Source organism: Triturus cristatus, chromosome 3_1 (assembly GCF_964204655.1).
Source record: "Triturus cristatus chromosome 3_1, aTriCri1.1, whole genome shotgun sequence".
Taxonomy (NCBI): domain Eukaryota; kingdom Metazoa; phylum Chordata; class Amphibia; order Caudata; family Salamandridae; genus Triturus; species Triturus cristatus.
The window spans coordinates 356018920-356046586 of record NC_140583.1 but is presented as its reverse complement, the minus strand read 5'-3'; the positions used below and the strand labels follow the sequence as shown (position 1 = coordinate 356046586).

Genomic DNA, 27667 nt, shown 5'->3' with positions numbered 1-27667 from the left:
TGTGGGGCCATGAATTTGGACCCCAAACTATTCCATCCGCAACTGGCCAGGCAGAGATGTTGACAAAAGTCAGGTCCCTTTTCATGATGTGTGATGAGGAGTGCGGTGCCAAAGTTCTATCCATTACTTTTACTGCAGAGCGTTCAGTGAGGTAGTGACCATTTATTAAAAGGAAGAAAAATTTCACAAATCCAATCGACATGAACAAAAAAATGGCGATGAGCACCAACCAAATGTATGTCCAGGAAGGAATCAAATAATTTCTTTTAAACCAGGTGACAAAAATAGAACATTTGGATGGGGGACTCGATGATGTAGAGTTAGTCAAAGGAAAAATGTGACTGTTTAGTGTGTTGTCTTGCAAACCAGGCAATGACTCTGTCGCGGGATACGCATATTCAGGTTCTTCATGAAGAGTGCAAGCCGGAGGGTTTAGCAAAGGATCAGTAACAGTGGTCATCTCTATGGCAGTGTCAGGCCTGATGTTGTTGGAAATGGCCAAGACTGTATTCCTGCATATTGTTGGACAGGAAGCAGGAGGTGTCATACTATGTAGAATCGGCCAGGCGTTGTAGTTTGACATTGTCCTCTGAGATGTATTTGTTATCTTTGCGACCAAGCATCGGTGGTAAAATGACTGTACGAGTACCCTTCACGCCAAACACTGGGACAGGTGCACGATAAGAGGGGCCAAACTCGGCTACCGGAATCTGCAGTGCCGCTTCAGTGGTGGAGGGTAAATGTTCCTTTGCAAGACCGTCTCGAGTCTCTTGTAGTTTCTGTAACACATCAGAATGGTTATGTACGTTAAAGGATGCAGCTGTCGCCGCCATGTCTAGACCATCAAGTTCCGGAACAAACATTTTCATGCCAAAGAGCAATTCGTACGGGGTCTGCCCACCCAGAGATCTTTTAGGGAGATTATTCAGTGTACGTTGTACGCTATACAAATGGGCGAACCAGTTCCTGCCAGTACCTATAACTATAGCTGTCAAGGGTTGCTTTAAGTCACGGTTCATTCGCTACACAACTGAGTTGCCCTCAGGCCTGTATGGAGAAGAAAATTTGACTTGCACCGCCTTGGAGGCGAACGCGGAACCCTGGTCAGAATGAAAGGTGCCACATGCAAAAATTCCCACAAAGACATGCAAATCCCTGATGACAGTTTGTGCATCAGCTCTGCATTGTGGCCAAACCCAAAGAAAATGTGTGCACGAATTAACTGCAACCAAGATAAACTTATACGCAGTATCAGAAGAAAATGGACCGCAGTGATCTAAATAAACACAATTGAATGGTTTATTAGAAATGTAAAGCTGTGTTTGGGGCGGGCGTGCTGCCGTTGAAGGTTTAATCTGCTGACAATTGTCACAAGAAAGCACATAAGTACGGGTTTCTGTATATAACCCACGCCACGAGTAACGTTGCTGTAAGATAGAGACAGTCGCCGAAACTCCTGCATGAGCCGAGGTCATGCCTTCATGCGCGGCTGTTATCAATGCTAGTCTGCGGTCCTGGTTGGGAATCAACCTGTCACCAACGTCATTAATTCTCACATAGAGAACTATATCGGGACTTGAATGATAAGAGTATTTCGAAGGGAAACCCTGTGGGTACTTACTTCCCGTCTCTGTAGCAGCTATAGCTGCCAAGTTGTCATCATCAATATTAGTCATGGATCTTGTAACTGCTGCTACTGAATATGTGGCTACTGCTGTTTTAGCTGCTTCATCAGCCAAACGGTTACCGACCGCGTATACTCCTACGCGTTGGTGGAATTGCTTGTGTGAGAGGCTGACGTTCTTTGAGCTCTGCGACTAGAACCCAAAGCATTTTATGCTTAATTGCGCAGCCTTTAGAATCACGATAGTCATTTTGAGACCAAAAGTATAAGTTGTCATTAAAAGACTGCACACAGTAGTAAGAGTCATTTACAATCAAGGTAGTCACATTAGGATCCGCAAACTCCAGTGCTAGCACCAGAGCACGCAGCTCCGCTAACTGGGCGGTACAGTCCCCTAGTGCCTGCGTGTGCACGACACTGGACTTGAACTCACCGTTCACTATGGTACCTGCCACTATAGCGCATACTGCCGAGTAAGAATGTTTTGATCCAGTCGCCGGTTGCGCAGAACCGTCGGTATAAATGATACAATGGTAGTCCTTGAGCGGGCGCTTTGACAGAGGAGCAGGATGAACAAATTCATACTGTAAGAACTCCTGAGTTTGCAATGAGGAGTCAAAGATATAGGTGACATCAGATGATGTCAACGAAGTAGCCCATTGTATCCAACGTGGATGTAAAGCTTTTGAGTTTGGTGCACTGGCTTTCGTCACAGCTTCAAGAGCAGGATATGGTGTTACAACCATCATACGTTTTCCTTGCACCAGTTTGTGTTCCTTCAGGATCGCCATCTGGACTGCGGTCAACACTTTTTCAACAGTTGAACAACGCAGTTCAGCCGAAGTATACAAATGTGACTTGTAAGCAATAGGCACTGTGTCACCATCATTAAATGCCAAGTAGGTGAAACTCACTGCCCCAGGCACAATTCTTATCACCAGGTTTGTGTGGTTATCACGTGTTAACAAGTATTTAGATTCAAGGATTGCAAAATAGCTGAATGTTCCGGAAGCCAGCAGGCTTTTGTAAAGGTAGGTTGTATCAAGGCATACAGCGGCTTGATATGCTGGGCAAAGATTGCAATTTTTTCAGGGTTGTAGGAGAGTGCAATCGTGCGCATTTCTCCAAGAAGTGAGGCGCCAGGCCTCGATCTTCATTATTGAGCTCATAGCCCAGGAACAACACTGTGTACTCTGCAATGTGTGATTTTGCCAAGTTAAATTTGTAACCGTAGTCCGCAAACAAAACTATGATGCGGCCATAATTCGTCGTCCGTGAGATAAATATCATCAACGTACGAGTGCGCATCAGGGTCTATGTCGTCTAACAGAGAAACAACACGTGCGGCAAAAACGCCTGGGCTGTTTTTGTAGCCCATGGCCAATCTTGTAAATTGTTTTTGTTTACCGCCCAAGGTGAATGCTGTCCATTGACTACTTATAGAGGACAGATTGTGGCTAAAAAAGACATTGGAAATGTCAAGTGTAGTTTTATATTTTTTACGCACAAGACTGTCTACAAGTCCTGAGCTATGGGTATTCTGAACCGCACAGTTATGACCATGAGAGTTCAAATGTCGGTAATCCAAAACTAAGCAGTACAACCCATCTGGTTTGGTTACTGTAAAAAGAGGGTTATTCATCGGTGACACACATGTCTCCAACTCCTTGATACTCCAATTGTTCAAGAATTTCAGAAACAGGAGCTTTTGCTTCCCGCTGCAGTGGATATTGGGGTTGTGGCTGTGGCATAGACCTCAATGATGTTTCATGAGTCGGAGAGGTTTTATCCCAGCCCACCTGAGTACGGTACAGAGCCAGTGCAAGCACCAATGCACACTCTTTAGCAAAAGCCATTGCTTGCTCCTTGGCTACGTTGTGTGAAAAACTAGGGAGGATTACCTCCTCCCCCCCTTGGAGCGGCTAAAACAAAAGGCGGGGGCCAGTCTGCCTCAGCTAACAAGATGTCATACGAAGAAGTCAGATTTTCCCAAAAATCCCCTCAATAACACGTTGTATATCACCTTCACATAAAAGTACAATTTAATATAATCTGTCTGGGGGAGCCACTCTGGTGTCAGCAATTTCTACTGTGATGAAAGTGTCAGTTGCTGTCGCATCCAGGAATGGACGCAGTGCTTGCCGCACTATGGTAACCTCCGCTGCGCTGTCTAGCAGCGTTACTGCCCAAGTTAGATTTCGAAGGCGGGTTTTCACCATCCGTGGCATATCTCGCTGTTAAAGCAGCAACTTTCTGTTTCTGAAACGGAGGGCACTGATGAGGAAAATCGTCCTGTTTTCCTTAACCGTCAGTCTGATGAGGTTGCACGCGTCCTTGCGGGGCACCTCGACCTCTGTCCCGATCCTGGCAATCTCCTCCACCGGCTTGTGAGCCCGATGTTTCCTGTGAAGAACGAGGAGAACGTTGATCAGGGACCTGAAACCTGTCAGGAGACCTAATTCTCGCACGGTTGCACAAATCATAAGTGCGCTCAGAGGGCTCGGGTACCGGTGACGCTGCACGTGACCCTTGTTTCTGTTGTTGCTTGCCCTGTTTTTTATTTTTCCAATTCTTTTTAGGAAAAATTGGACGTCGTCTTTATTAGACCTCGCCGTCTGAGTTTGCTGTTGTGCCGGTATTTTAACAAAAGGCTTAAAACTCAAACTATTGCGTCCAATGGTCTTATAGTCATCGGCAATAATTTTTGGCAACACTTGGGGTTTCTCTTCTTCTGAGACAAGACGTAAAGCATTAGACACTTGAAAGTTAAGCGCATCCCCCTTGACGTTTGCAAGTATGAGTTTAGCAACTACATCAAACACTCCGACAAGCCTCATCCCCAACTCCACTGCTGCCTCCGGGTCGTGCTCATCCTGAACACGCCTAATCACGGAGGGTAGCACAGACATAGAAGGTGTGCCAAAACACTTCGCATACACTGCTGCAAACACCTTACCCCAATTCTCACAATCGGTTACTACTGATATTAAGTCTTTCTGCAAACTTATTGTTAAGATCCTGTGTTTCTCCACAGGAAAGATATTAGGAAATACCGCTTCCAGCTGGTCAAATTTCTCAGCAAGCCAGTAAGGCAAATCATCCTTATTCTGTGGTCGCTTGCCCATAACTGAATTAACCATGACGGGTACTAATAGACATCCCGGCCAGGCCAGCTGATTGCGCCGTAACCCCAGGTGCTCCCATCTGGTGATTGTGGGAAACGTATTGTACTAGAGCCCTATGCACCTCAATCAAGGAGGTGTGCAAGACACGCAATTTGTCTACAGTGGCTGCTAGATATCGAGGATGTAGTGTTTACCCAGCCAAAACTGGCCAAGTGGCCCCTGGAATCAACAGAGGGCTTAACCGGACCAGAGTCATGGTGTGGGGGAGGGCACCATTAAACCAAATACGCTGTAGCCATGCTGAAATCGTAACATCGAGAGTCGTATATGGCCGATACGCTACAGGTATTACAGTGGGAGTGTATGTATGGAACAAATTATCATCACCGTTCACTGCTGGAAACGTTACCCAAGAGTAAATTACCTAAAAGTGGAAAGCCGGATTGGCTCCAACCACAAAGATTAGCGCGATACAAGCGTCTGGCACTCCATATGCTGCCAAATCATGTCGAATTGGCGTGCGGCTATGCACCGCAATATTGACCTCAGCCATAAGGACTAAGAAAAGGAAAGCAACTTAAAAGCGTGGTAGCGCGACAGGTTCGTAATTCATATGAATGAGAAAACCATTTTATAATTTCAAGCCTGAAATGACCTATAAAGTATCAATACAGGTAGGTTATGCCGTCAGCACTGTTTACCAGAAAACAGCAGTGAGGGTATTGTGGACAAGTAGAAGCACTACTAAAGCATCTCGTAAATAAGAACCAGACCAAACATTAGGGCGCCTTGTTGCAGGGATTCTTCTCATGCACAGAACTATACGCTGGAAACCAGGACCTCGTTGTATTGTTGTGTACCTAAAAAAGCCACCTCAGTGCTCAGAACCCCAATCCGACTAGCATTAGTGTCTCATTCGTTCTCCGTACTACAGCGTAGCTACCAATGATTAGACAACCTAGAACATGCGACTTAGTGAACTCTCAGGAATAGTAGGAAACAAGAACACTCTTTCGATCACACTCATACTTGTCCACAACTTGAGTAATCAGAGACACTGTATAGTTTAACATGTTTATTTTTAACTAACGTGCTCTAAGGTGCAGTACTCTAGCCAATACGAGCAGGATAATGCATAAAAACAATATAATTAGCATTGTTACAATTCCATAAAGCACAAAAGAGGAAATCGTATTATAATGACAGTGGAAACATGACTATAGCTCCTTTTACCACCCTGCCCGTGCTCATGAGCTAGTTTAGAATAATTATAGAAGATCTCTGGGCTTTGTCAGCGAGACCCCATACCATCGAGATCAGATGTAGTGAATTACATCTCAGGATCAGCACAGCTCCTCTATGTTGGAGAGGATTTCTCCAAGTGCCTTCTCATGCATGTAATGCCATATTAAAAGCACCCGAGTTTCGGTTGGGCCACTGTGCTTCATATTATGTATGTGTGCGTGGGACTGACCAAAGTGAATCAACAGCATACATTGTTATTCGACCTTGAACAGGCTGTGCAGACAGAGAGCGCGGTGCTCCGCTGGATATGTGAAAGGGAGACAGTTCTCATGTGAAGCAGCGTCAGCAAAGTATTTCAGGAGAACAGAGCCATGTAGTTTTGTGTGCAAAAGCGGCAGAATGGCAGCCAAGCTAACTTAGCAATGTCTGCAGTTAACCCCATTTCCTCACTTCACCACCTTGCTCTAGAGGGCACGAAGGCCCATACATGGTGAAGGCCCGATCCTGGGAATAAAGAGGATGGTCAATTTGAGACCTCCTCAGCACTCTAAAAGCACAAGGGAAATGAACATTCAAGCCTCCATCAAGGTCAGTAGGAGTCAACCTGCTCTCCTGATGGGCGCAAAGGGGGACAATGCAGCTACAGCCACCAGTGGGGATAATAAACACCTACCATCTGTCTTCATAAGAGAAATGAGATGAGATTTTGTGAAACCACTTGTGGAACTGGCCCATGTGGTGTAGCAGTTAAATATGAAAGTGGACAGCCTCAAGTCGTGGAAGGCGCTCATGAGCACGATGATCTTGGGGGTGCGAGTTGATGAATTAGAGAAGAGGTGACAATGGCTAACCGATAAAATTGAAAACTAGGAAAACCACTAGCGCTGCAACAATGTTCATATCAGAGGGATTCCAGAGTCAATCCAACCTCAAGATCTAACCCATTATGTTGAGAACTTATTTGGATATCTCGTGGCATGCCAGAAGGACCTCCACGTGGAACTGGACTGTACACAGAGTGTTTAGTTCATATCAAACCTGTTGGAGGTGGCCCTCTCTGCAGGGTCACCTCAAACCTTTTGCCTTATGCCTCCACTTTTTGCTGATATTTATTTATGTTGGCTCTAGGACTGTGTGAACTTGGCCATGCTAACCAGTGCTAAAGTTCTTGTGCTCTTTCCTTTAAACAAGATAAAACTGGTTTACACCTGATTGGCATATTGTGTTTATTTATAGGTCCGTTGTAGAGTAGTATACCATATACCCAAGCCTGTAAATTAAAAGAGACAAGTGGGCCTGGAGCATTTATTGTGTGATCCACTTACGTACCCCCTTAAAACATGTCCCATTGCAGCCTGAATACATTTGTAAACATCCAATTCGACTTGCTAATATAACCCCCTTACCAAGCATTAAACTTCCCTTTTATTGCTCATATATCACTGCTAGGTAGGCCGTAGGTAGCCCATACAACAGGGTGCATCGTAACTAAAAGGGTGGACATGTACTTTTACCTTTTGCATGTCCTGGTAGGGAAAAACTCCTAAATTAATTTTTCACTGCTGTGAGGCCTACCTCTCCCATAGGATCGCTTTGGGTTGCCTTATTACATTTATTAAGTACTACATTTTGATTGGGAACAGGTAAATATTTTGTGTTTGGTGTCTGAGGAATTGTAATTTAAAATCCTCTTTAGTGGTAAAGTCGGATTTAAATGACAATTTTGAAAAGGCCCTTTTTAGAAAGTTGGAATTTTCCTGCCCCTTGACTGTTTGTTACCTGCAGCCTGCTCCTTGGTCAGATGACTGAGTGTAGTTGGACTTTGTTTATTCCTCCCAAACAGCCACACAATAGATCAGGAGTTCCTGGATGGCCCATCAACTGGCAGGATGGGGGTAAGCGGAGCTGGGCACTGTCTAACTTGCAACGAATAGGCTGTGCCCTGTCTTCACACAAATAACGTATCACCCCTGCATTGTTCAAGCAACTAGCATGGAGCCAGGTCAGGGGAAGCAAGAAACTTCAGGCACTTCAAAGGGAATTCTCTAGAATCTTCTCCTACTTCAAAGAGGACACCGGTTATAAAATTAGAACCCTCAGACGCACTCTTCAATTCACTTTCTGGACATGCGGAAAGAGGACTGCCTGCTGCTGTGGCCTTTGTGTTCTCCACAAGAATGCTATGCTCCACCTAGAAGGACTGCTTTGGTGCTGGGAGCCTGCCTTGAACTCTCTGAGGCTACCCTGATGCTTGTGCCCTGTTCCACTGCTGAACCCAGGACTACCAGAGTTCTAAGGGCTAGTAGGCTGGCCTCCCGAGCAGAGCCTCAGGAACAGAACAGACTCCAACCATCTTGAACGAGCACCTGGACCCAGCCTGAGCGAGTCCTAACCAGCCAAGTAGTGCCCCTCCAGTCCTGGACCCTTTGTGGTGGGTTACAGGTGCCCAGATTGCAAAAAAGCCAATACTTGGGACTTTGAACATTTTTGGTTAAAAACTGCTCTGAGAACCGAGAGGAGACTGGGACCAAGTTGCCTGTCTATCCACCCAGCTCCTGCTACGTTCTGCTCCGCAGCAGCAAATCCTGTTCAGCGGTCCTTCTCCAAATGGGTATCTGGCCTCGTGGAACTCTCATTGGCTACAGCCTAGTCCCTCTGGAGTTTACTGACTTCTAAAAAAGAGACTAAGTCTGAATATGGAAATCTACACTGTGACTGCATCCAGTAGCTCCCCGATGACAAAGCCTCCTCCTCGTACAGCACGTGCAGCCTTGCCCAACTGAACTTTATCTTCTCAGACAACTTTTTCTCCAAATTTCTTCTAATTCCAAAGGTAAGTGGTGACTGGGCTGAATCCGCTCTTTGTATCCGCCTCACGATCCATTGCAGTTGGCCATATATTTTACTTCGACCCAGTCTCTCTTGACTATGTCCACGGTTGGTGCTCTGATCTTTTAGGCACTAATTTATACCTCACTCATTTGAAAATTCATGACACCAGATCTAATGATTTGAATTTTGGCGTTATGGTGTCAAATATGTTATTAACATTTACTATATTTTTTCTAAATTGGCCTGAGATTTTTCTTGTGTTGTTTTCGCTTTATTGCTTTTTGTGTGCTGCATAGATACTTTACACATTACCTCTTTTAAGGTTGACTACTTTTGTGCCAAGCTATCAGAGGGTTAAGCACAGGTTAATTTAGTGACATTTGTGGTTCACCCTGAGAGGGACTGTGACTGTTGCTTGAGCAGGGTTAACACCCTACTCAACTAACAACCCAATGTTTCACAAAACCCAAAACAAGCTCATCCTGACTAGGATCCACCATTTCAGACAAAATGTCAACATACTGAAAGCAATGAAGCGGACTGACTCCATATTTGTCAGGGTGTTAACGCTGGTCCTATTTGAGTATGTCTCTGCCCAGACACAGGCACACAAGATCCCATACCGCTGAGGTTTTCAATGTGCATTTATTGTTTGTATTCAAGGACAAACATGCTTCAATTTCCATGCGCCAGGAGGTGGTACCCCTCTTCAAGCTGGAAGAGGACTAGACACCCAGCGAGAAACAGCTAGATTGACATAGACCAACATCGAGAATGCAGCAAACCAGGCTAAATGGTGAATGGCTACACTGTGAGTAGCCTACAAAGCACAACAAGAAAAACAATGGATACTGGATGCAGACTTCCCCCTCAGATGACTCTTGACTGACTGAATGGCCACACCAGCGAGCACATGTGCACTGCCGTATTTGTCCAGGGTGCAGGGGGCCCTCTGACGGCTGGCCCAGATACCACACATATGCACCACAATCAGTCCTGAGACTTTCTGGATGACACACCTCATCGGGTTGTAATGCTGGCTGTCGGTGGCTGGGGGGCGCGGGGAAGGGGAAGGGGTGGCGGCTAGGCGCTGCCTTCGTGGCCTCTGCCCTGAAGCCGCGCTTCCTCTTATTATGATTTTTTGGGATGGCCAAAACATTCTCATCTATCTAACAATGCTATTTGGGCAGGGCAATGGGGGGCTTTGAACACCTGCTGGTCGGGGGCTGCCCCAATGGAAAATACACTGTTTATGTTGTCTCCAAATAATGGGGAGAGAGCCTTGGCCTATGCTGTAGATAGATCCCACTCCTCATGGCAGCCATTGCATCCCCCGCCCGCCCTCAGCCAGGGCCTCTATGATTTACACCTGATAGACATGAGGAGAGCCCATCACCCAGTAGAGAGAGACTACACCTTTTTCTCCAACATCCACAGATCACACTCATGGATAGACTACTACTTTGTATCTGCCTCCATGTTCTCCTGTGTGATATCCTCTTATATAGGCATAGGACTCCTGTCTGACCAATCACTGGTGGTAATCACCCTGCTGATTACCCCCACACTCCCGAGAGATGCTGGAAAATTAAGATCATGTTTAGAAATCCTGACCTTGGAGGCAACTTATGTGAAGTGGTTGAGAATTAATTAAAGAAAATGAAATGGAGGGAATGCCGTGGGCAACAATATTGGATGCTGCTAAGGTCATAGTTCCTGGCCAGAGTTCAGAGGTTGGAATTCGAGACAGAAATATCAAAGTTAGAAACAGGTTTCAAACACACAGGAAGCAGGAAACACAGAGGGCCACACGAAATGCCCAAAGGGAGATGGAGGCGATGTTGATGAAAGATGCAGCCCACAATCCTCTAGAAACAAACCAGATGTATTACGAAGAGGGGGAACCAAGCAGACCGGTGGCTGGCCCAAACAATAAGGACACAAAGAACCAAAAACTATATATCACATCTGTAATAGATGAGTGGGGAAACCACAAACTACTGACCAAGGCATCGTAGGCTCTTGTCTAGCTTATTACCAGACCCTTTATGTTAGGAAATATTGTGATGCCTGATTACAAGATTCCTACCTGAAGAATGTTGGATTCCCTGAGTTGGATACACCATTTAAGGAGGACCTAGAATAATTAATAACAGAGGAACAGGTGTTGCAAGCCATAAAAGAGCTCCCCTCCAATAAAGCTCCCGGTCCTGATGGGTTTACAAATATCTTCTATAAAGCCTTCTCCAGTCCCCTCACCCCTCTATCGTTTATTACTATGCTCTTGACACAGGGGGAGTCACATCCTACATGATGCAACTTTTCTTACACGCTTGGTTAAACCAAGATCTTAATTACTAGGCTGAATGGGGTTTGGCTGACATTGATATCACCCTGTCAAGCAGGCTTTGTCGCAGTAGGCACCCAGGAGATAATATATGCCTGGCTATAAATGTGATGAACAGAGTGACCACCACGAATTCCCAGGTCCTCCTTCTCTCGCCGGGCTTGTAGAAGGCTTTTGACCGAGTGGACTGGGGCTTTCTAGAGAAAACATTGGGCAGAATGACTCATGCTCCGAATGAAGGCCTGCATACTGCCAAATTATGTGAAACCCTCCATGAGACTAATAGAAAAAATTCGATTGTTTTGTTCATCAATTAATTGCGGGATATGTCTATTTTAGAATGTGTCGGGAATGTATGTGTATGATGACACTATAGGAATGAATGGGATGTCTGACAAGTATGTTTGATGTGTTTCAATGAATGGTGTGGAGAAATTTCTTAAAACTAGTCACTAATAGATGGTTGAAGTTACAAATCATTCTTATAGATGGAAGTTTAAATAAATGAAAAAATAATAAATTCATTGATTAATTCAAAGAAAACGAAGGTCTTCACACTTTTTGTTTCTAATCATAGCTAAGCATAGCTTGACTTTAACCTTTAGTTTTTTGAGTGACTTTTTGTGTTTGTTTGTTCATATACCACTTCCTTCAGTTCCCTATGCCCAACCTGCCGCAGGCTACTCTGGTAGTGACTCCCACAGCAGTTCCAACAAGGATCCAGCAAACCTTGCTCCGGGTTCACAGACCTTCTGCTAGGTTCGCAGACCTCAGTGAAGGGCGAGGGGCACAAACCCAGTCACAGGGTCTGTGAACTCTGCAGGAAAATCCGGTTGGCGGAAGAGGAGTCACTTCTGAGCCCCCCAACCTGAGCCCAGAGGACAGCGGTGCTACCCCCATCAACGGTTTGGATCTTTTTGGCAAAACTTGGTTTGACCAAGCCTAGCCCAACCAAGTTAAGTCACCATGCCTGGCTTATGGCCAGGCTCTGTACTTTTTTTTTTATTTTTGTTTATTTTAAGGATATGCAGATCTCATTTTGGGTTGGCTGACAAAAAACTTTTGGAGCACAGACCTAAAATGGACGACAGGTGCAAAGGGGTCCGTTGTCCAATTTAGTGTTTTATTTTTTTTTTAAATTTAAGACTGGACGGTGTGTGAACCCAGATTTGAAGACTGACCGCAGAATAAGGTTACAGATATTTCTGTCTTTTAACTCCTTCTAGCCCTTGACACATTTGTGTCATACTAATTTCTTGAAAACCACTGAATGGGTTTAAACCAATTCAAGCAAAAGGCCTTTTTTGAGTAAACTTCCAGTTTCCTGCCAATTCTGGTATTATTGTGTACTGTGGACAGCAAAGATTCCTATGGGAGTTAAAATAGAAAACCCTGCGTTTCTGATCATTCCATTAAGCGTCCCGGCTCCTGGAAGTATATTTATGAAACTCAAAGTATAATGAGCAAGCACACCGTGGTAATTGTTGTATAGATCTGTAAAACTGTGCCAAAGTTATCTGCATACCAATGATACTTTCCTCCCCTCCCCTAATTGTTGGAGCAGCATGAAATCTGAGTTAGCGGCACATATTTTCATTTTGATAACAGCATGCCAAATTTCATGCAGATTTATCAAAGATCCCCAACGTTATTAGCAAATTAAATTGTTCATGCCCCCCTTCTAATTTTACTCCCCAATGATGTGTCTGCACATAACTCACCTTACCCACTGTAGAGTGAAAATGCTAAACGCCATCCACATTCCACGTGGATTTGTGAAATGATGCCAAAGGTGTTATCAAATAAACATACTTTCCACCCACCACTTTTAACTCTGCTCCCTAGATAAACCTATACAAATTAGAAATGCCAAAAGTAAGCTTAATATGCTATGAATTTGCCAAATTTAATGCTAATCAATCGAACGTCCCTAAATTGTAAGAATTTTTTTTTAAATCTCCGTTTGACTGTCAAGGTATCTTTATCTGTGTAACTTAATTGGCTGGTCAGCTCAAATTGAGGCCTACACTAAACATGATCCTAATGCTAATTTCTGGTAAATTACATAAATGATTGAATCAAAACAAAGTAAAGGCACTTTCTTGAGAAAAGTTATTCTTTCATGCAAACTTTGGTGTAAATCTATATTTCTATTCAGCGATTTTGTTTGTGTTTTTTTGTTTCACAGAGCAAAAAAATCCTATGAGAAATTTAAATGGTAAAAGTCGCTTTCTTGCTCCCTCTATTTTTGGCCCCCACTCAAAAGATCCATCCTAAACATATTAAATGAAACTTTTAACCTGAAAATTTCGTGCAGATTGGTGAACGGTGTCAAAGTCATTAGGAAAACGAAAAAAGCCTTTTCATCGGAAATCTATAATTGTTCTTCATTTCATTTAACCAGCTTGCCTCTTCCAGGTAGATATAAATGTTATGACAGATAATCTGATTGGAAGAAAAAAGGTTGAAAATCATACTTTATATAACTCGCAAAGTCACAGGCTTTATCATACAAAACGTTATCCATGTCTGCGATGCAAATAAGAGTCCTCTAGTACAAAGAAACCAGAAACAGCAATGAGCCTCCCAAACGCATTACAAATTATCCCTCAAGCCTAGGTTTAAAGATATATATGAAATGAAGTAATTTTATCCCAAATATTGGGCTGCGAGTTTCTTTTATCCAAGTAAAGCAGCAAAGTTACATAGGGGGGGAAACATCTGTTCATGAACCAGAACTACTGCTGACCATCCCACCCTACAATGGGCGCATAAGTGGGGCCTTATTCACTGCACAGGCAGAACAATTAACAATTAAAGAACTCTCTTGCAGCGCAGACAAGAAACCTCAAGTCAACCTGCAATTCAAGGAGGGGTTAAAGGCCCGACGCTTCTCCAGTAGATGATGGATTGCACCAACCATTGCCACTTGTGCCATATGGAGACGTAGAGAGCACAGAACACAAGAACATACCCAGCCTAGAAAAGGAACGCCAATGAACTCATTGGTTATTATGCCATTCTTACATTCTCCAGAAGCTTTTTACAACTATATTGGACATACTTTTTGAAGTGAAAATGTATTAATCGCTTCCATTATATAATTTATATAATACTGTGCTATTTGCAATGAAGGGGCTTTTATTGGTTGATCTGTTTGTGTGGAAGATGAGTTTTTACGGTCAACAATTTTATTTCTGCATTTTCCTAAAGTGCGAATGAAGGAACTACTGTTGTGTTGATCTCTGTTGAGGTCTAAAATTAATAAAGCTAATAAAGGTTAGGAAGGTAGGCATAAAACGCGTTCAAGTAATGGTTCAGCTGAAAGCAGAGCGTTGCATGCTGTCCTTGTTACAAGCAAAAATGCAACAAAGACCTACTACAACGTGTAGATATGTTTGAAATACGTTTTTATATAAGAACACACAATATTTTAAAGTGCATGAACTTGTCATCCCATATCATGCTCTGGTGTGTTATAAAGCCAAGAAATTGACCTTATTGTAATATTTATTTAAAAAATGATGAGGGAGGTTGGGGCCAGCAGGATCCAAGAAAGCTACATTTTCTTGGTGCCCATGCTAGAACTCCGTTTCACCACCTGCTTCCTCTGACCTAGAAACATGTGGTTGGGGCAGTGCAGGCATGTAAAGAGGAGTCCCTGCTCTCTTCCCAGCCACGGATATGCTGTGAGCAGGGAATGCCTGGCTTCAGCAGCGGTGGGCGTAGCTTTGTTCCACAAAACCAACATGCTGACATTGTTTGGGCAGCTCCACAGGTCAGCAGAGGCCTGAAGATGTAGTGGTGGAACAAAGACACTGAGAGGCCTGAGGCTATCAGGAAGTCTGCAACTAACACTGTGAATGCTGGGAGGCAGCAGGCCAGCGGACGATTCACGCGGGAATTGGCGGTGAAGATAGAAAGGGGTGTTCCAGTTGGGGCAATGGACTCCTGCCTCAGCTGACCCAGAACTTTTATTGTGACACAGTCACAGAAGGGTGAGTTCTGTATGTGACACTTCTGTCTGCCAAACTGTTGTTTTGTGGTATGTGGTTCCCTACATCTTCAGCTAATTTTATTTTACGGTCGGCCTGTGAAATATGGTGGAGAAAAAGAAGAGAGGGGATGGCTTATTTAATCCTGTCTCAGCCCAGAGGAATAAGGGACAAAGGAATGGTGATGTGGGTTTCTTGGACCATGCAGCTGTGTTTAGGGGAGGGCCGATCCTCCTGAAATCCGCGAAGATGTTGCAATCTGACCTAGAACTAAATACAACCAGGGTTGAAATGGTGGTGTGAGCTATTTGATGGACTTGGGCCCTTGAAAGCCTGCATCTTTTGCAGCAATCTTGAAACCGGCAACGGAACCTATACTGGGTGTGCGGATGTTATGATGCGTTTATGAGTATTTGTAAGGCACACTATCCACTGGCGTCTCTAAGCGCTTAGAATAAGGAGCCTCTAAGAACTGGCAGACGTTACTCAATATCTGAAATTAGACAGGTTTTCAGATTATGTTTAAATTTAAAAAGAGTTCTCAGAACAAAGTGACCGGGGAAGATCATTCCAGAGCTTGGGAGTACAGTGGCAAAAACATTTCCACCTATTGCGAAGTTCGAGATGTGACACAGATGGGGTAGTGGGCAAGGGCTACTGATTTCCTATGAGGGTGAGAAGAAGTGATACTATGACAGGTGAACAGTTATGGCTGTGTTTAACTTAGCAAAAGAATAGAAATACTAATGAGAGCGACACTGAAAGCACAATGTATTGTACATGACATTCGCAGTCTCCCCTATTTCGCTGATACGTGCCCCAAAACTTTGTGAGGGAAGAGAGAGCTAATAAGCATAAGAACGGAATTGCTGGCCAGTGGTCTGTACCCATCAGTAAGGTTTCCATCCAGTGTCAAGATATGCCTCTCAAATTGACCCAACCAGGAATTTTCTACTAATAGCTTTTCCCACGTGTAGAAAGGGGGATTCTGATCTCTGAATATTGGGGTAGTGTCCTCCTAGAGGAGGAATGCAGAGGCTTGGGAGCGAAAATGCACAGGATATTGTAAATCTTTATATCTCTGCTTTCCTCTTCTTTCCTCCTGCTGGGTCAGGTTGAGCCATTGTGGTATGTAAGTCGCTTTACATTCTGGGATTTATCTATTCTAAGAGGTATGGAATAGCTCTGGAATTGTGGAGAGAAATTTATTGTACCGTTGCGAAATTTGTGTTATCTCCTTTGTGAAAATGACATGGAGTTTCTGAAAAATAACGCAAAATCGCATGAAACCCCGATCCAGTACTATTTTTAGTGCGAAATGCATCCTCCTGTTCAATGTTGGAGAAAAGGATAAACTGGGTGGTTAAAAAAACTGCTAAAGTGTGCATGATGTAAACAGCAGCTGCGTGAGTTCAGTTTGTTTATGTGCCTCCAATGCTCCGGCAATAGGACTTTTACCTGAATCGCAGCTCAATTACATGACGTGGCGACATTTCTGGCACTTTGGAGTAAGAAACGTAATATGAAATACCACAAATTATGCTAGATTAGGCCACATTTCACTCGGTGTATACTTATGATAATATAGCAATATTCACTACAAAAAGAGTATGCAATCCAGGGATCCCTCCTGAGTCCCCTACTCGTCCCATAAACTGCAGTTTAGTAAAGTTAACTGGTGGTGAAGCTTGACTGCGGTGATGTGCGGCTGCTGTCAGGGCCCGCTAGTAACCCACACCGGCCCTCTCGCAAGGATGGTCGACAAAATGAACTGCGAAGTTTGACATTTTAGATGCAGCATCTATCTCATTTGGGAAGTTATAGCTACCTGTTATGCCGAGCCTGGAAAAGGGCTGCTGCTTTTACAAATGTAAAACACACGCACATTCATTACTCTTGGTCTTATAGTCGAGAGGCAGGGGGCACAATGTGAGCAACAAAAAAACCAAGGGTTGCGCCCCCCAGGAGCTCCTCCATTGCTCAAATGCTGACCCAGAAGCCATCGAGTGAGAAGCACCACTAGTCAGAAGCCACTGAGTCACATGTATTTTCTATTTGTCCTGGCAGGTTGTCTCCGTTCTCAAGGAGCTCTTGTAAAACTGCTACCTTGAAAGAAAGCCTTCAGAACTTTAGACCTCTGACCACCAGGTCAGGGAACTCTGCTTTCCCCTCGTATAGCTCCGTCGTCGCGCCGCTGCCTCTGCCCCAGCACCTCTCTGTCCAGGTAGGTGTTTGAGGCCCTACTCTGCCCGCAGGCTCCTGCCTGCACCTTATCCCTGGTGGTCCAGTGGGAGAGCCTTGCGCTTCTGCTGGTCTGTTCAGCCAGCCTTTCTGTCTTCTGCCTTTGTTTCTCTGTTTGGTTTTGTGTTAACTGTGCCCGTTATCTGTTGTTTTTCTTATTTGTTTTCTTTTGTTTTTTATTTTCCTTTTATTCTTTTCCTCCATGTATTCTTTCTATTTCTGTGCCTTGTTCTGTTCTTTTTGCTCGTGTCCTCTGTGCTGTTTTTTCTCTCCGCGGCTGCCCAGCAGCGCCTCCTCCCCCCCTTGCTGGTTCCCGCTCCCATCTCCCAGCTGCATTTCCCTCTACTGTTCCCTATTTAATGCTGGCCGTGCCGCTGGCGCATCAAAGGCATCTTTAGCATCTTCAACTATAACAGATGCTAAAAACTGCCCCAAAACACAGTTTAAGATGGTTAAAGAACTATCTGGCTCTGCAACCCAACCAATTCCCCCCAGTCTGGATGAAATGCAATGTGAGGACCTTGCCCAATTTTTCACAAACAAAGTGGAAGCAATATATTCCGCTTTGGTCGGCAATAAGTCTTCCTATCCTGACCTGCCACTATCTACTCACGTTCAACCAGGCTCTCTGTTTGATTGCAGTGACGCACACATCATGGACTCCACCAACAAATTGGAAAATTGGTCACCACTTGATATTACTACCCTTAAACAGCATCTAGGTAGTATCAAATCTGGGTCTCCACGTGAGCTTCTTCCGATCACAGTACTGCAGCAGCTTGAACCGCCGGCACTTATAATTATCATGGAACTTTTAAATGCATCCTTAAAGGTGTCCTTTGTTCCCTCTGAATGGAAGCATGCAATGGTCACCCCACTGCTGAAAAAAGCCAGCTCTGACCATACGCTGTCTTCGAACTATCTGCCTATTTCTCTGCTTCCTGTATTTTCTAAGATTTTAGAGAGGCACATCAACGGCCAACTGACCCAGTTTATTGAAACTCATAGGTTTCTCCATACATCTCAATCTGGATTCAGGACCGGCTATTCCACTGAGACCGCGCTTCTTGGCGTCACAGAAATGCTTCGCCAGAATCTGGATGCAGGTGACACGATAGCTCTTATTTTATTGGATTTGAGTGCGGCCTTTAACACGGTGTCCCACGCCGTGCTGATAAAGGCCTTACAATCCATAGGGGTACTGACCCTGCACTCAGCTGGCTAACTTCCTTCCTCACTGATCATACTTTTCAGGTCTTTTCTTCCATTGCTAACTCTAAGACCCACTCTTCTCCTTATGTAGTTACCCAGGGATCTATTATTAGTCCTCTGCTATTTAACATTTATGTTAGACCCCTGGCAACGATCGTTGAGGAGGCTGGGCTGTCGCTAATTTCATTGCGGATGACACCCAGATTATTTTCTCTCTCTCTGCCGGAAAAACTTCAGCGCAATCTGCTCTTCGGACTGGGCTTAGCAAGTGGCATCATGGATGCACACCAATTTTCTCAAGCTTAATGTTGAAAAAACATAGGTCTTGGTACTGGGTAAAAATAAAGATCTCTGGGGTCCGCAACACTGGCCTACAGAAATGAGTGCATTGCCGCAACCTTCCCATCATGTTCGCAACCTTGGCTTTATTATTGACGACTCACTATCTATGCATCAACAAGCCATGAAGGTTGCTACAACATGTTTCACCATTTTGAAATGGCTGAGGAAAATTGTTTGGATGCTACCCAGCCCCACCCAGAGAACCGTAGTCCAGGCCCTTGTTACATCTAGGCTAGACTACGGTAACATCCTTTACCTGGGAGCCAATAAAGATGTGACACGTAAGCTGCAGCGGGTACACAACTCCGCTGCCAGATTGCTCTGCCGAGTTCCTAAATCAGCCTCTATCTCCGGTGCCTTGAGGGACCTTCATTGGCTCAGGGTTGAAAACCGGATCAAGTTTAAAGCTATGAGCTATATGTTCAGAATTAAGCATGACAGAGCTCCCCTTTATCTTCAAAACTTAGCTCGCCCCTACCTGCCTTCACGTATCCTTCGGTCTATTACCCAGGCCAAATTTCAGGTGCCTAGGGTTAGACTATCCCGCATGGGTGGCCGCTCTTTCTCGTATTTGGGCCCCGTACTGTGGAATGCCCTTCCTTTGTCTCTTCGTACCCAGACCAACTTCACACTCTTTCGTAATTCACATAAAACTTGGCTTTTTAATCAGTAGGTTCCATTCTCTTATTCTGCTGTTTCTGACGGGCGCCGGGAAACCCTTTTTGGGTAGCTGTTGCGCCTATATATAAATTCAAAAAATAAATAAAAGGCAAGCCCGTCTGCGCCCCACCAGCCCCAGGGACCCTGGTTGTCTGACCACCAGCTGCTATGACTCTCCAAGCGCTTAACCCCGGAAGAAGCAACAACTGCCAGCTCTTTACGCTGTACACCACCCACGGCCAGTTCTCCTGCCGACAAATTTTCACCAACCCCCACAGCCACCGCCCTCCCGCCGGACACCAGAGCACCTGAACCCCCGAGGTGCATCCTCCTCAACGTACCCTCCCTGCACACACAGAGATGCAGTAGAGATCTGGGAATTCCTCAACACCCTCTCGCCAGACATCGCCTTCTTCACGGAAACCTGGACCAACTCCACCTCTGCCCCCGAATCGCTGCCACCATCCCTGACAGATACAAGATCCACAGGCAGGACTGCCCCAACTACCCAGGAGGAGGACTCGCCATTGCGCACAAAAGCTCCCTCATTCTCACCACCTACAGCACGAACGACTTTTCGTCCCCCATGGAACACCTCAATTTCCAGATCATAACCAGCCTCGAAACGACCCTACACCGCACACTCGCCTACAGACCTCTCGGACCACGAACTGTGTTCACCACAACCATCACCGACCTCATCGCTCCCCACACAATTGCCTCCATGGACCACATACTGCTCGGAGACCTCAACTTCCACCACGACAACCTCAGCGACCCCCAACTCCACCGCCCTCCTGGACAACCTCGCCAACATCGGACTAAAACAGCTCGTCACCACCTCTACCCACAAAGCAGGACACACCCTCGACCCCATCTTTATAGGAGGGAACAACATCCACTTCAGCCTCACCACGCAACCCCCCTGGACGGACCACCACTGCGTACACTTCTCCCTTGATAAAGACACCATTCACAAACTTACCCCATGCCCTCCGTGAAGGAAATGGAGCAAGGTCACCGAGGAGCACCTCAACTCCACCCTCAACCACGATCCCCCTCCCACCATGACCGACATCAACTCTGCAGCCAACGAACTACACACATGGATCACCAACTGCACAAACAATCTCGCCCCTCTCCGCAACTCCGACAGACAGCGCCCCATGAAAGCCCCCTGGTTCACCACTGACCTCGGAGAATCCAGATGCACCTGCAGACGTCTCGAGAAATTATGGAGAAACAGCAAAACCTTGGAAGACCGAACCACCTACAGGAATGCCATGACAGAATACCACCAATGCATCAGATCCACCAAAAGGACTTACATCCAGAACAAAATCCCCGCCAACTCCTGCAACTCAAAGGAACTCTTCAGCATCATTCAGGAATTCACTAAACCCCCCAGCGAAGCCTCAAACGTCACACCCTCCCACGACTTCTGCAACAAATTCCATCTCAAGATCAAGTCCCTCTTTGACAACTTCAATGAACAGACACCAGGCACAAAAACCACACCTACCTCTTGCAATGCCAGCCAGCCTACCATCTCCACCTGGACCCCGGTCACCACCGAAGACACCGCCACGAGCATGAAGAGCATTCACTCAGGAGCCCCCTCCGACCGCAGCCCACCACACATCTTCCACAAAGCCGCCATAGCACCCGAGCTACAACACACCATCAACGCCACCTTCGAATCCGGCACATTTTCCGGCGACTGGAAATGCGCAGAAGTCAAGCCCTTCCTCAAGAAGCCCTCTGCAGACCCGACAGACTTTGAAAACAACAGGCTCTCTCCTCCCCTTTGCAGCTAAAGTCACCAAGAAGATCATCAACAGCCAGCTAACGAACTTAATCGAAGACCACTCCATCCTCGGCTCGTCCCAATCCGGATTCTGCAGCGACCACAGCACCGAGACCGCCCTCCTTGCCGCCACAGACGACATCTGCACTTTACTCCACCAGGGCCACACCGCGGCCCTCATCCTACTAGACCTCTCTGCAGCCTTCGACACCGTCTCCCAACGCACTTTTACCGCCAGACTCTACGACGCCGGCATACAAGCAACTGCACTCAACTGGATCTGCTTTTTCCTCACCGGCCGAACCCAAAGAATCAAACTCCCACCTTTCCGCTCTGAACCCACAGAGATCAACTGCGGAGTACCCCAAGGATCGTCGCTCAGCCTCACACTCTTCAACATCTACAAGGCTCCCCTCGCCGCCATCGTCGGACAGCATGGACTCAACATAGTATCCCACACCCAGCTCATCCTCTCCCTCACGAAGGATCCCCACACCACCAGACTCAGCTTCCAGGAAGGAATGAAAGACGTCACATCCTGGATGAGCATCAGCTGTCTGAAGCTCAACTCAGAGAAGACAGAAGTCCTCGTCCTCAGACCCACCCTTCAGCATGGGACAACACCTGGTGACCCACAGCCCTTGGCAACCCCCCACTCTCACGGACCACGACCAGAACCTTGGCATCATATGCAACATCATACTCAACTCCTCCCTCACCATGACCCGACAGATCAACGCCATCTCCTCCTTGTGCTTTCAACACCCTCCTCATCCTTCACAAGACCTTCAAGTGGTTCCCCCCGAATCCAGAAAGACCGTGACCCACGCACTCATAACAAGCAGACTGGACTATGTAAACGCCCTCTATGCCGGAAACATCAAATCCCTGCTCCGCAAACTCCAGAACACCGCGGCCAGACTCGTCCTCAGCATCCCACAAATTGAACACATCTCCCAGCACCTTTTGAGACCTCCACTAGCTCCCCATTGAGAAGAGAGTAACCTTCAAGCTACTCACTCACGCCTACAAATCCCTCTACAAAATCAGACCCCGATACCTCAACGAAAGAGTCTTCTTCCACATACCCAAGAGAGACCTCCGCTCCGCCGACCTCACCCTCAGTGAAACCCTGTGTATCCACAGAGCCAGAGCATGTGGAAGAGCCTTCTCCTACATTGTGGCAAAGACCTGGAACAAGCTCCAGATCAACACCAGATGTTCCCGCACTCTGCACTCCTTCAGGAAGAGCCTCAAGACCTGGCTCTTTGGCTGTTTCAGAGCTGCACACACCTCCTCCTCTCCCACCCCCCTCCCCCCCAGCGCCTTGAGACCCTCACGGGTAAGTAGCGCATTTCACAGATGCCAGATTGATTAGTTTTTTGTTATTCCACAGTCAATAACTTTGTTTTAGGTCATCGAGCAATGTCCACTTCCAAGTGGATCAGCAATAGACTGGTGCCACTAGGGCTGGAGAAGATAAAGACGGATCTTAGCTCAACACTCGCCATAACGTAGGTGTAACTTCCTCTGTTCCATGCAGAACAGAGGAAGTTAGTTAGTTAAGCAGGGTATTTTAAAGGGTAACTCAGTCAGTCTTTAGTTAAACCTAATAAAATGTCCAAGCTTCCCTCTTCCAGCTTTGCAGCAAAGCAGTTTGGTTTGTGTCTAGAATATATACTTTGTTGCAACACTATTCCATAGCTACATGTACAGGAAATTCATAATGCTAAGTCCTTGTCTTTGCTATAGAAGACAAGATAAGATCTCTGTTGCCTCCTCTACGCGGGGGCTCCATTTCAAACTATTGGACTTTAAAACAAATCTCCTTCCTTAAAGCAGACTCTATGGAGCCTCGCTCCTCCACTTCTCCTTGTTCCTTTCTTCTAATGGAAAGAATGTTATTGGAATCCACCCAAACCAAAGTCACCTTTTACCAGCCCTTAAAGTGCCCACTGCCCCAATCCCGGCACTGAGAGGTCAGTCTGTTGAGGTAGCAGCTGGTCGCCAGTGTCCATGAAGAGGTACAGGGTGTGAGATGTGTATGGCTTTTGGAATTAACTTCAGTTGAGATCAGAAAGGCTGCATTTCATAATTCCAAGCTGTAACAAAGGCTCTAAATAACCAGAACTAACGTTCACAAGTGGTCTTTTCAGCTCAGGCTTCTGCAAATTAGATTTTGATGGCGCTAATAATATTTTATACATAACATGTTCTTCTGCAGGAACAATGTGGAATCTAAAATTGAGCCATGGTTCCGAAACCGATGGAACAATATGCAGTCTTATTTCCTATATATGTACTCTGTGCATCTGCACAGAGGCCTTACATACAGAAAGGTGTCCTAACAGATTGACATTTATGGCACAAAGCACTGGATGGACAGAGTAAACAAATGAGAGAAGAACAAAATGATGGATCTTTTTTTACTGACTAATTAGTATAAATTTCGGATATTTAATAATAAATATTCCAGGTTTTCCAACAGTTGTGTTAATCACCTATTAGGCTTTCAAATGCACTGCACGAGTGTTAAAGAAAATATCCACTGATGGCATTTACGTAAACTGCCACCCAAATAGTAGGGAATAACTTTTCACTTCCTGTATAAAACATTTAGGCTGGATGATATCAGCACCCAGGTCACTGACTGTTTTGCAAGAAGCACTAATTATTTGGCCCTAGCACTTAAATCACCTTTGCACTTAGATCACTGATCATTTTGCACCTAATGACAGGGCAGACGCAAAGAGGGTATAGACGCAAGATGTGCTAGAAGCTGCCACCTGGGGGTTGATAACAGATTGCAGTGTGTGGCTGTAGGTGAGAGTGGAGAGTGAGGTCCTAGACTAAGAGGCGTGCAGGTGAGTGGAGCATGCAGGGCCCCCCTGATAGTTCCTTTACAAGCAGTAGCCTTGAGACTCCAGGTATCTTCAGGATTCCCAATGAGGTTGCAATATCAAGGAGCCTTTCACTGAAGAGGAACATTGGTATTGTGGTGAGTAACTTTCTCCCTTCGAGTGTCGATATTAAAACATATTTTGGAAAGACTAAAGGGCTCAGATATGCAAGTATGAAGGTAGCTACAAAAAGGCTGTAGTTGTTACTTTGATTGTGGTATAAGGATTATTTCCTTTTCCTTCTCCAATAGGTTCGGTGGCATCAGCGGCAGAGCAATTGAAGCCACAAGCCTCTTGCGAAAATCCTACACCCCGTACATGAGAGTTCTTCAGTTATCTGCGGAGAGCACAGAGGCAACCTAAGAAGACGAGCCACCCTTCACCGCATCCCTTACGGGAGGGCCAGAGTTCTGACCTTCGGCAGTCTAAAGGCAGCGGAGAGTGAGATGTGGGGCCCCCAGATACAGAGACCACTTCACCTGGGGCTTCCAGATACAGAGACCACTTCACCTGGGGCACACATTCAACATCTTCCGCAAACTGTGAACCCAACCCCACACCCTTGTGCTCTCTTCAGTGTCCCTTGATTAAGCAAGGCTCCCTTCAAAGAGGCACTACTAGAGCTAACCAGGGAATTGTTCAAGTACTCGACTAAGAGAACATCCTGTGTATTTTTGCCAAAATGTTTTCCACATTGCATAGACCTAAATGCTATTTCTGTAAGAAAGATGTTTTATTTATATTACTATTTGTGTACATAAGCACTATATCAATGAACCTGTTGTGTTAAATGTTGTTAGCTCCATGGCCTCTATTAGGTTGTATTACATTTCTGATATTCCTTTTCCATTATACTGGCAGGCAGTATCTTAAGCTGATCCACGTGTACATTGTCATGCAGGAGATCAATGCACAGGCTCGTGACCAGGGGTAGGCACTCAGTGAGGCGCACACTCTGGAACTAACAGAGTGCACTTGTTTCACACTGCAAGGTGGGAGCCTTGGTGGAGCTGCCGGGAAGCATCACTCTGGGGTGATGGGAGTCGGCTCACTGCCTGTGAAAAGATATCTGATGCATGGTACATTGTTGAGACTGGCCTGGTGTGCGAGGGCACTTTGTAGACAGGGTGTAGTCACACGATGGAAAACATTTGCATCGAGCAGCCATGTCACTACATTTCATTGTATCTGAAAGGCTGCCTTCTGGCGGCCTAGAAAGCAGCCAGTGTCACTCAGGCACCCACAATGAGCTACAAAAGGTTGGCAACAGTGTTGCAAACATTTCTTTTTCTTAAAATGTAAACAAAACGTTGTGTACACATCACTAGAGATGTTGTACGTTTGTAGGGAGCAGCAGCGACATCACGCTCTGTGTAAGCAGTGACAGAGAGATGTTGGAATTTGTGTGGGCCGCACTAGTGGTGTTACACTGTGTTGGCAGCGCTAGTGATGTTATGCCTTGTGTAGAGAGTTCCTGAGATGTTATACTCCGAGTAGGGAGGGCCTGAGGTGTTACACTTTGTGTAAGGAGCGCCTGACATGTTATACTTTGTGTAGGTAGCGCCAGAACTGTTTTACTTTGTGTAAACCGCATCAGAGATGTTACACTCTGTGTAAGCAGTGCCAGAGATGTTACACTTTGTGTAGGCAGTCCCAGAACTGTTGAACTTTGAATGAGTAGCGCTAGAGAGCTCTCACCAGGAGGCTTTGAAAATGTATATGAAAGTTGAAACTACAAACTCGTTCTGTTGCCTTGTTTTGCTGAGGCTTTAATCAGTTAGAATGAAAGGCGCAGTGAAATACCAGAGCTGATTAATTCAGGATAAAAGGTGTGCCTCCTGCTCAAAAACTGGCCCCATAAACGATGCACATTTCCTTTCACAGAAGTAGTGTCTTATTTATCAATTATTCTAATAACGGAAGCATGCTCTTATTTTTTCATTGAGATATTGCCTTTAATACATATACGTATCACAACATTCACACGAGGCAGGCCAAAGACATAACATATTACGAAGTATCAGGGAATTTGATTATTGCTCAATTTAAATGGCATAACGTTTTTCACGTCTTTTTCACATTGTATGTAAAATTACCAGTTGTATGAATGTAATGCCTAAAAGCTAAACATCAAAAATGCACATCTGTCTAATAAATGTTGCATCACATGTTTAGACCTTCTTATAATGAGAACAATTTGGGCTCATCCATTGAAAACTTCTTCAGAGCGAAAGACCCAGCATGTGTGTACTTCCCTACTAAACCCACCAACAAAGCAAATGTGTGTGTGCAACTGATGAGAGACAATGCTAGACCTAAGCAGTCGAGCTGCGCTCCTGATCTGCAGCAGTATCCATGCTAGGCCTTGCACTATCTGTATCTAGTTCACATGATAGAGCAATACACCAGATTAGCCCTCGATGCCATGCACACAGTAGCTGCTGTTCACATGAAAGCGCAATACACCGGATTAGCCCTCGATGCCATGCACACAGTAGCTGCTGTTCACATGAAAGCGCAATACACCGGATTAGCCCTCGATGCCATGCATACAGTTGCTGCTGTTCACATGAAAGGGTAATACACCGGATTAGCCCTCGATGCCATGCACACAGTAGCTGCTGTTCACATGAAAGCGCAATACACCGGATTAGCCCTCGATGCCATGCACACAGTAGCTGCTGTTCACATGAAAGCGCAATACACCAGATTAGCCCTCGATGCCATGCACACAGTAGCTGCTGTTCACATGAAAGCGCAATACACCGGATTAGCCCTCGATGCCATGCATACAGTTGCTGCTGTTCACATGAAAGCGCAATACACCAGATTAGCCCTCGATGCCATGCACACACAGTAGCTGCTGTTCACATGAAAGAGCAATACACCGGATTAGCCCTCGATGCCATGCACACAGTAGCTGCTGTGAGCAGTAGATTTGTGCAGCAACCTAGTAGTTGGGCATAGCTGTGCTTATTGAGACCTCCTCTCAAGTCTATGCCTGTTGAGTACATGATGCATTGCACTAGGGCAGGGCTTTAGCCTCACACTACAATGGAAAGTGTCTCTTGGTGCTCTTGATCTTGCAGTGCCATCTCAGAATGGGTGTGTGTGAGCAGGTGTTTGAAGATTATCCTATACATCACAACCGGTATATTGTAGGGTAGGACTTTTTAAGGGTATATTAGCATTCTCTGCAAACCTCTTCCTCTTAGAGGAAAGTTTAAAAGGTGAACTGCCAGAAAGATCTACCAAAACTATGCAACATAACAGGCGATTTTAGAGGAGAGGTATCCCTGGGCAGTGCCCTGTATGCATGTAATTGTCCAGTAAGTGT

At 45.6% G+C, this 27667-nt stretch overlaps 1 protein-coding gene across 1 annotated transcript in view; it reads left to right on the top strand.

The window, feature by feature from the left end:
* Positions 1-26504, top strand: part of MYZAP (myocardial zonula adherens protein) — a 476299-nt gene extending 449795 nt beyond the window's left edge. Inside the window, exon 16 of the mRNA XM_085644097.1 lies at positions 24582-26504. Within this exon, the coding sequence (XP_085500223.1) occupies positions 24582-24693 (112 nt within the window). The 3' untranslated portion in view covers positions 24694-26504. The remainder of the gene's footprint in view (positions 1-24581) is intronic.
* Positions 26505-27667: the final 1163 nt, after the last annotated feature.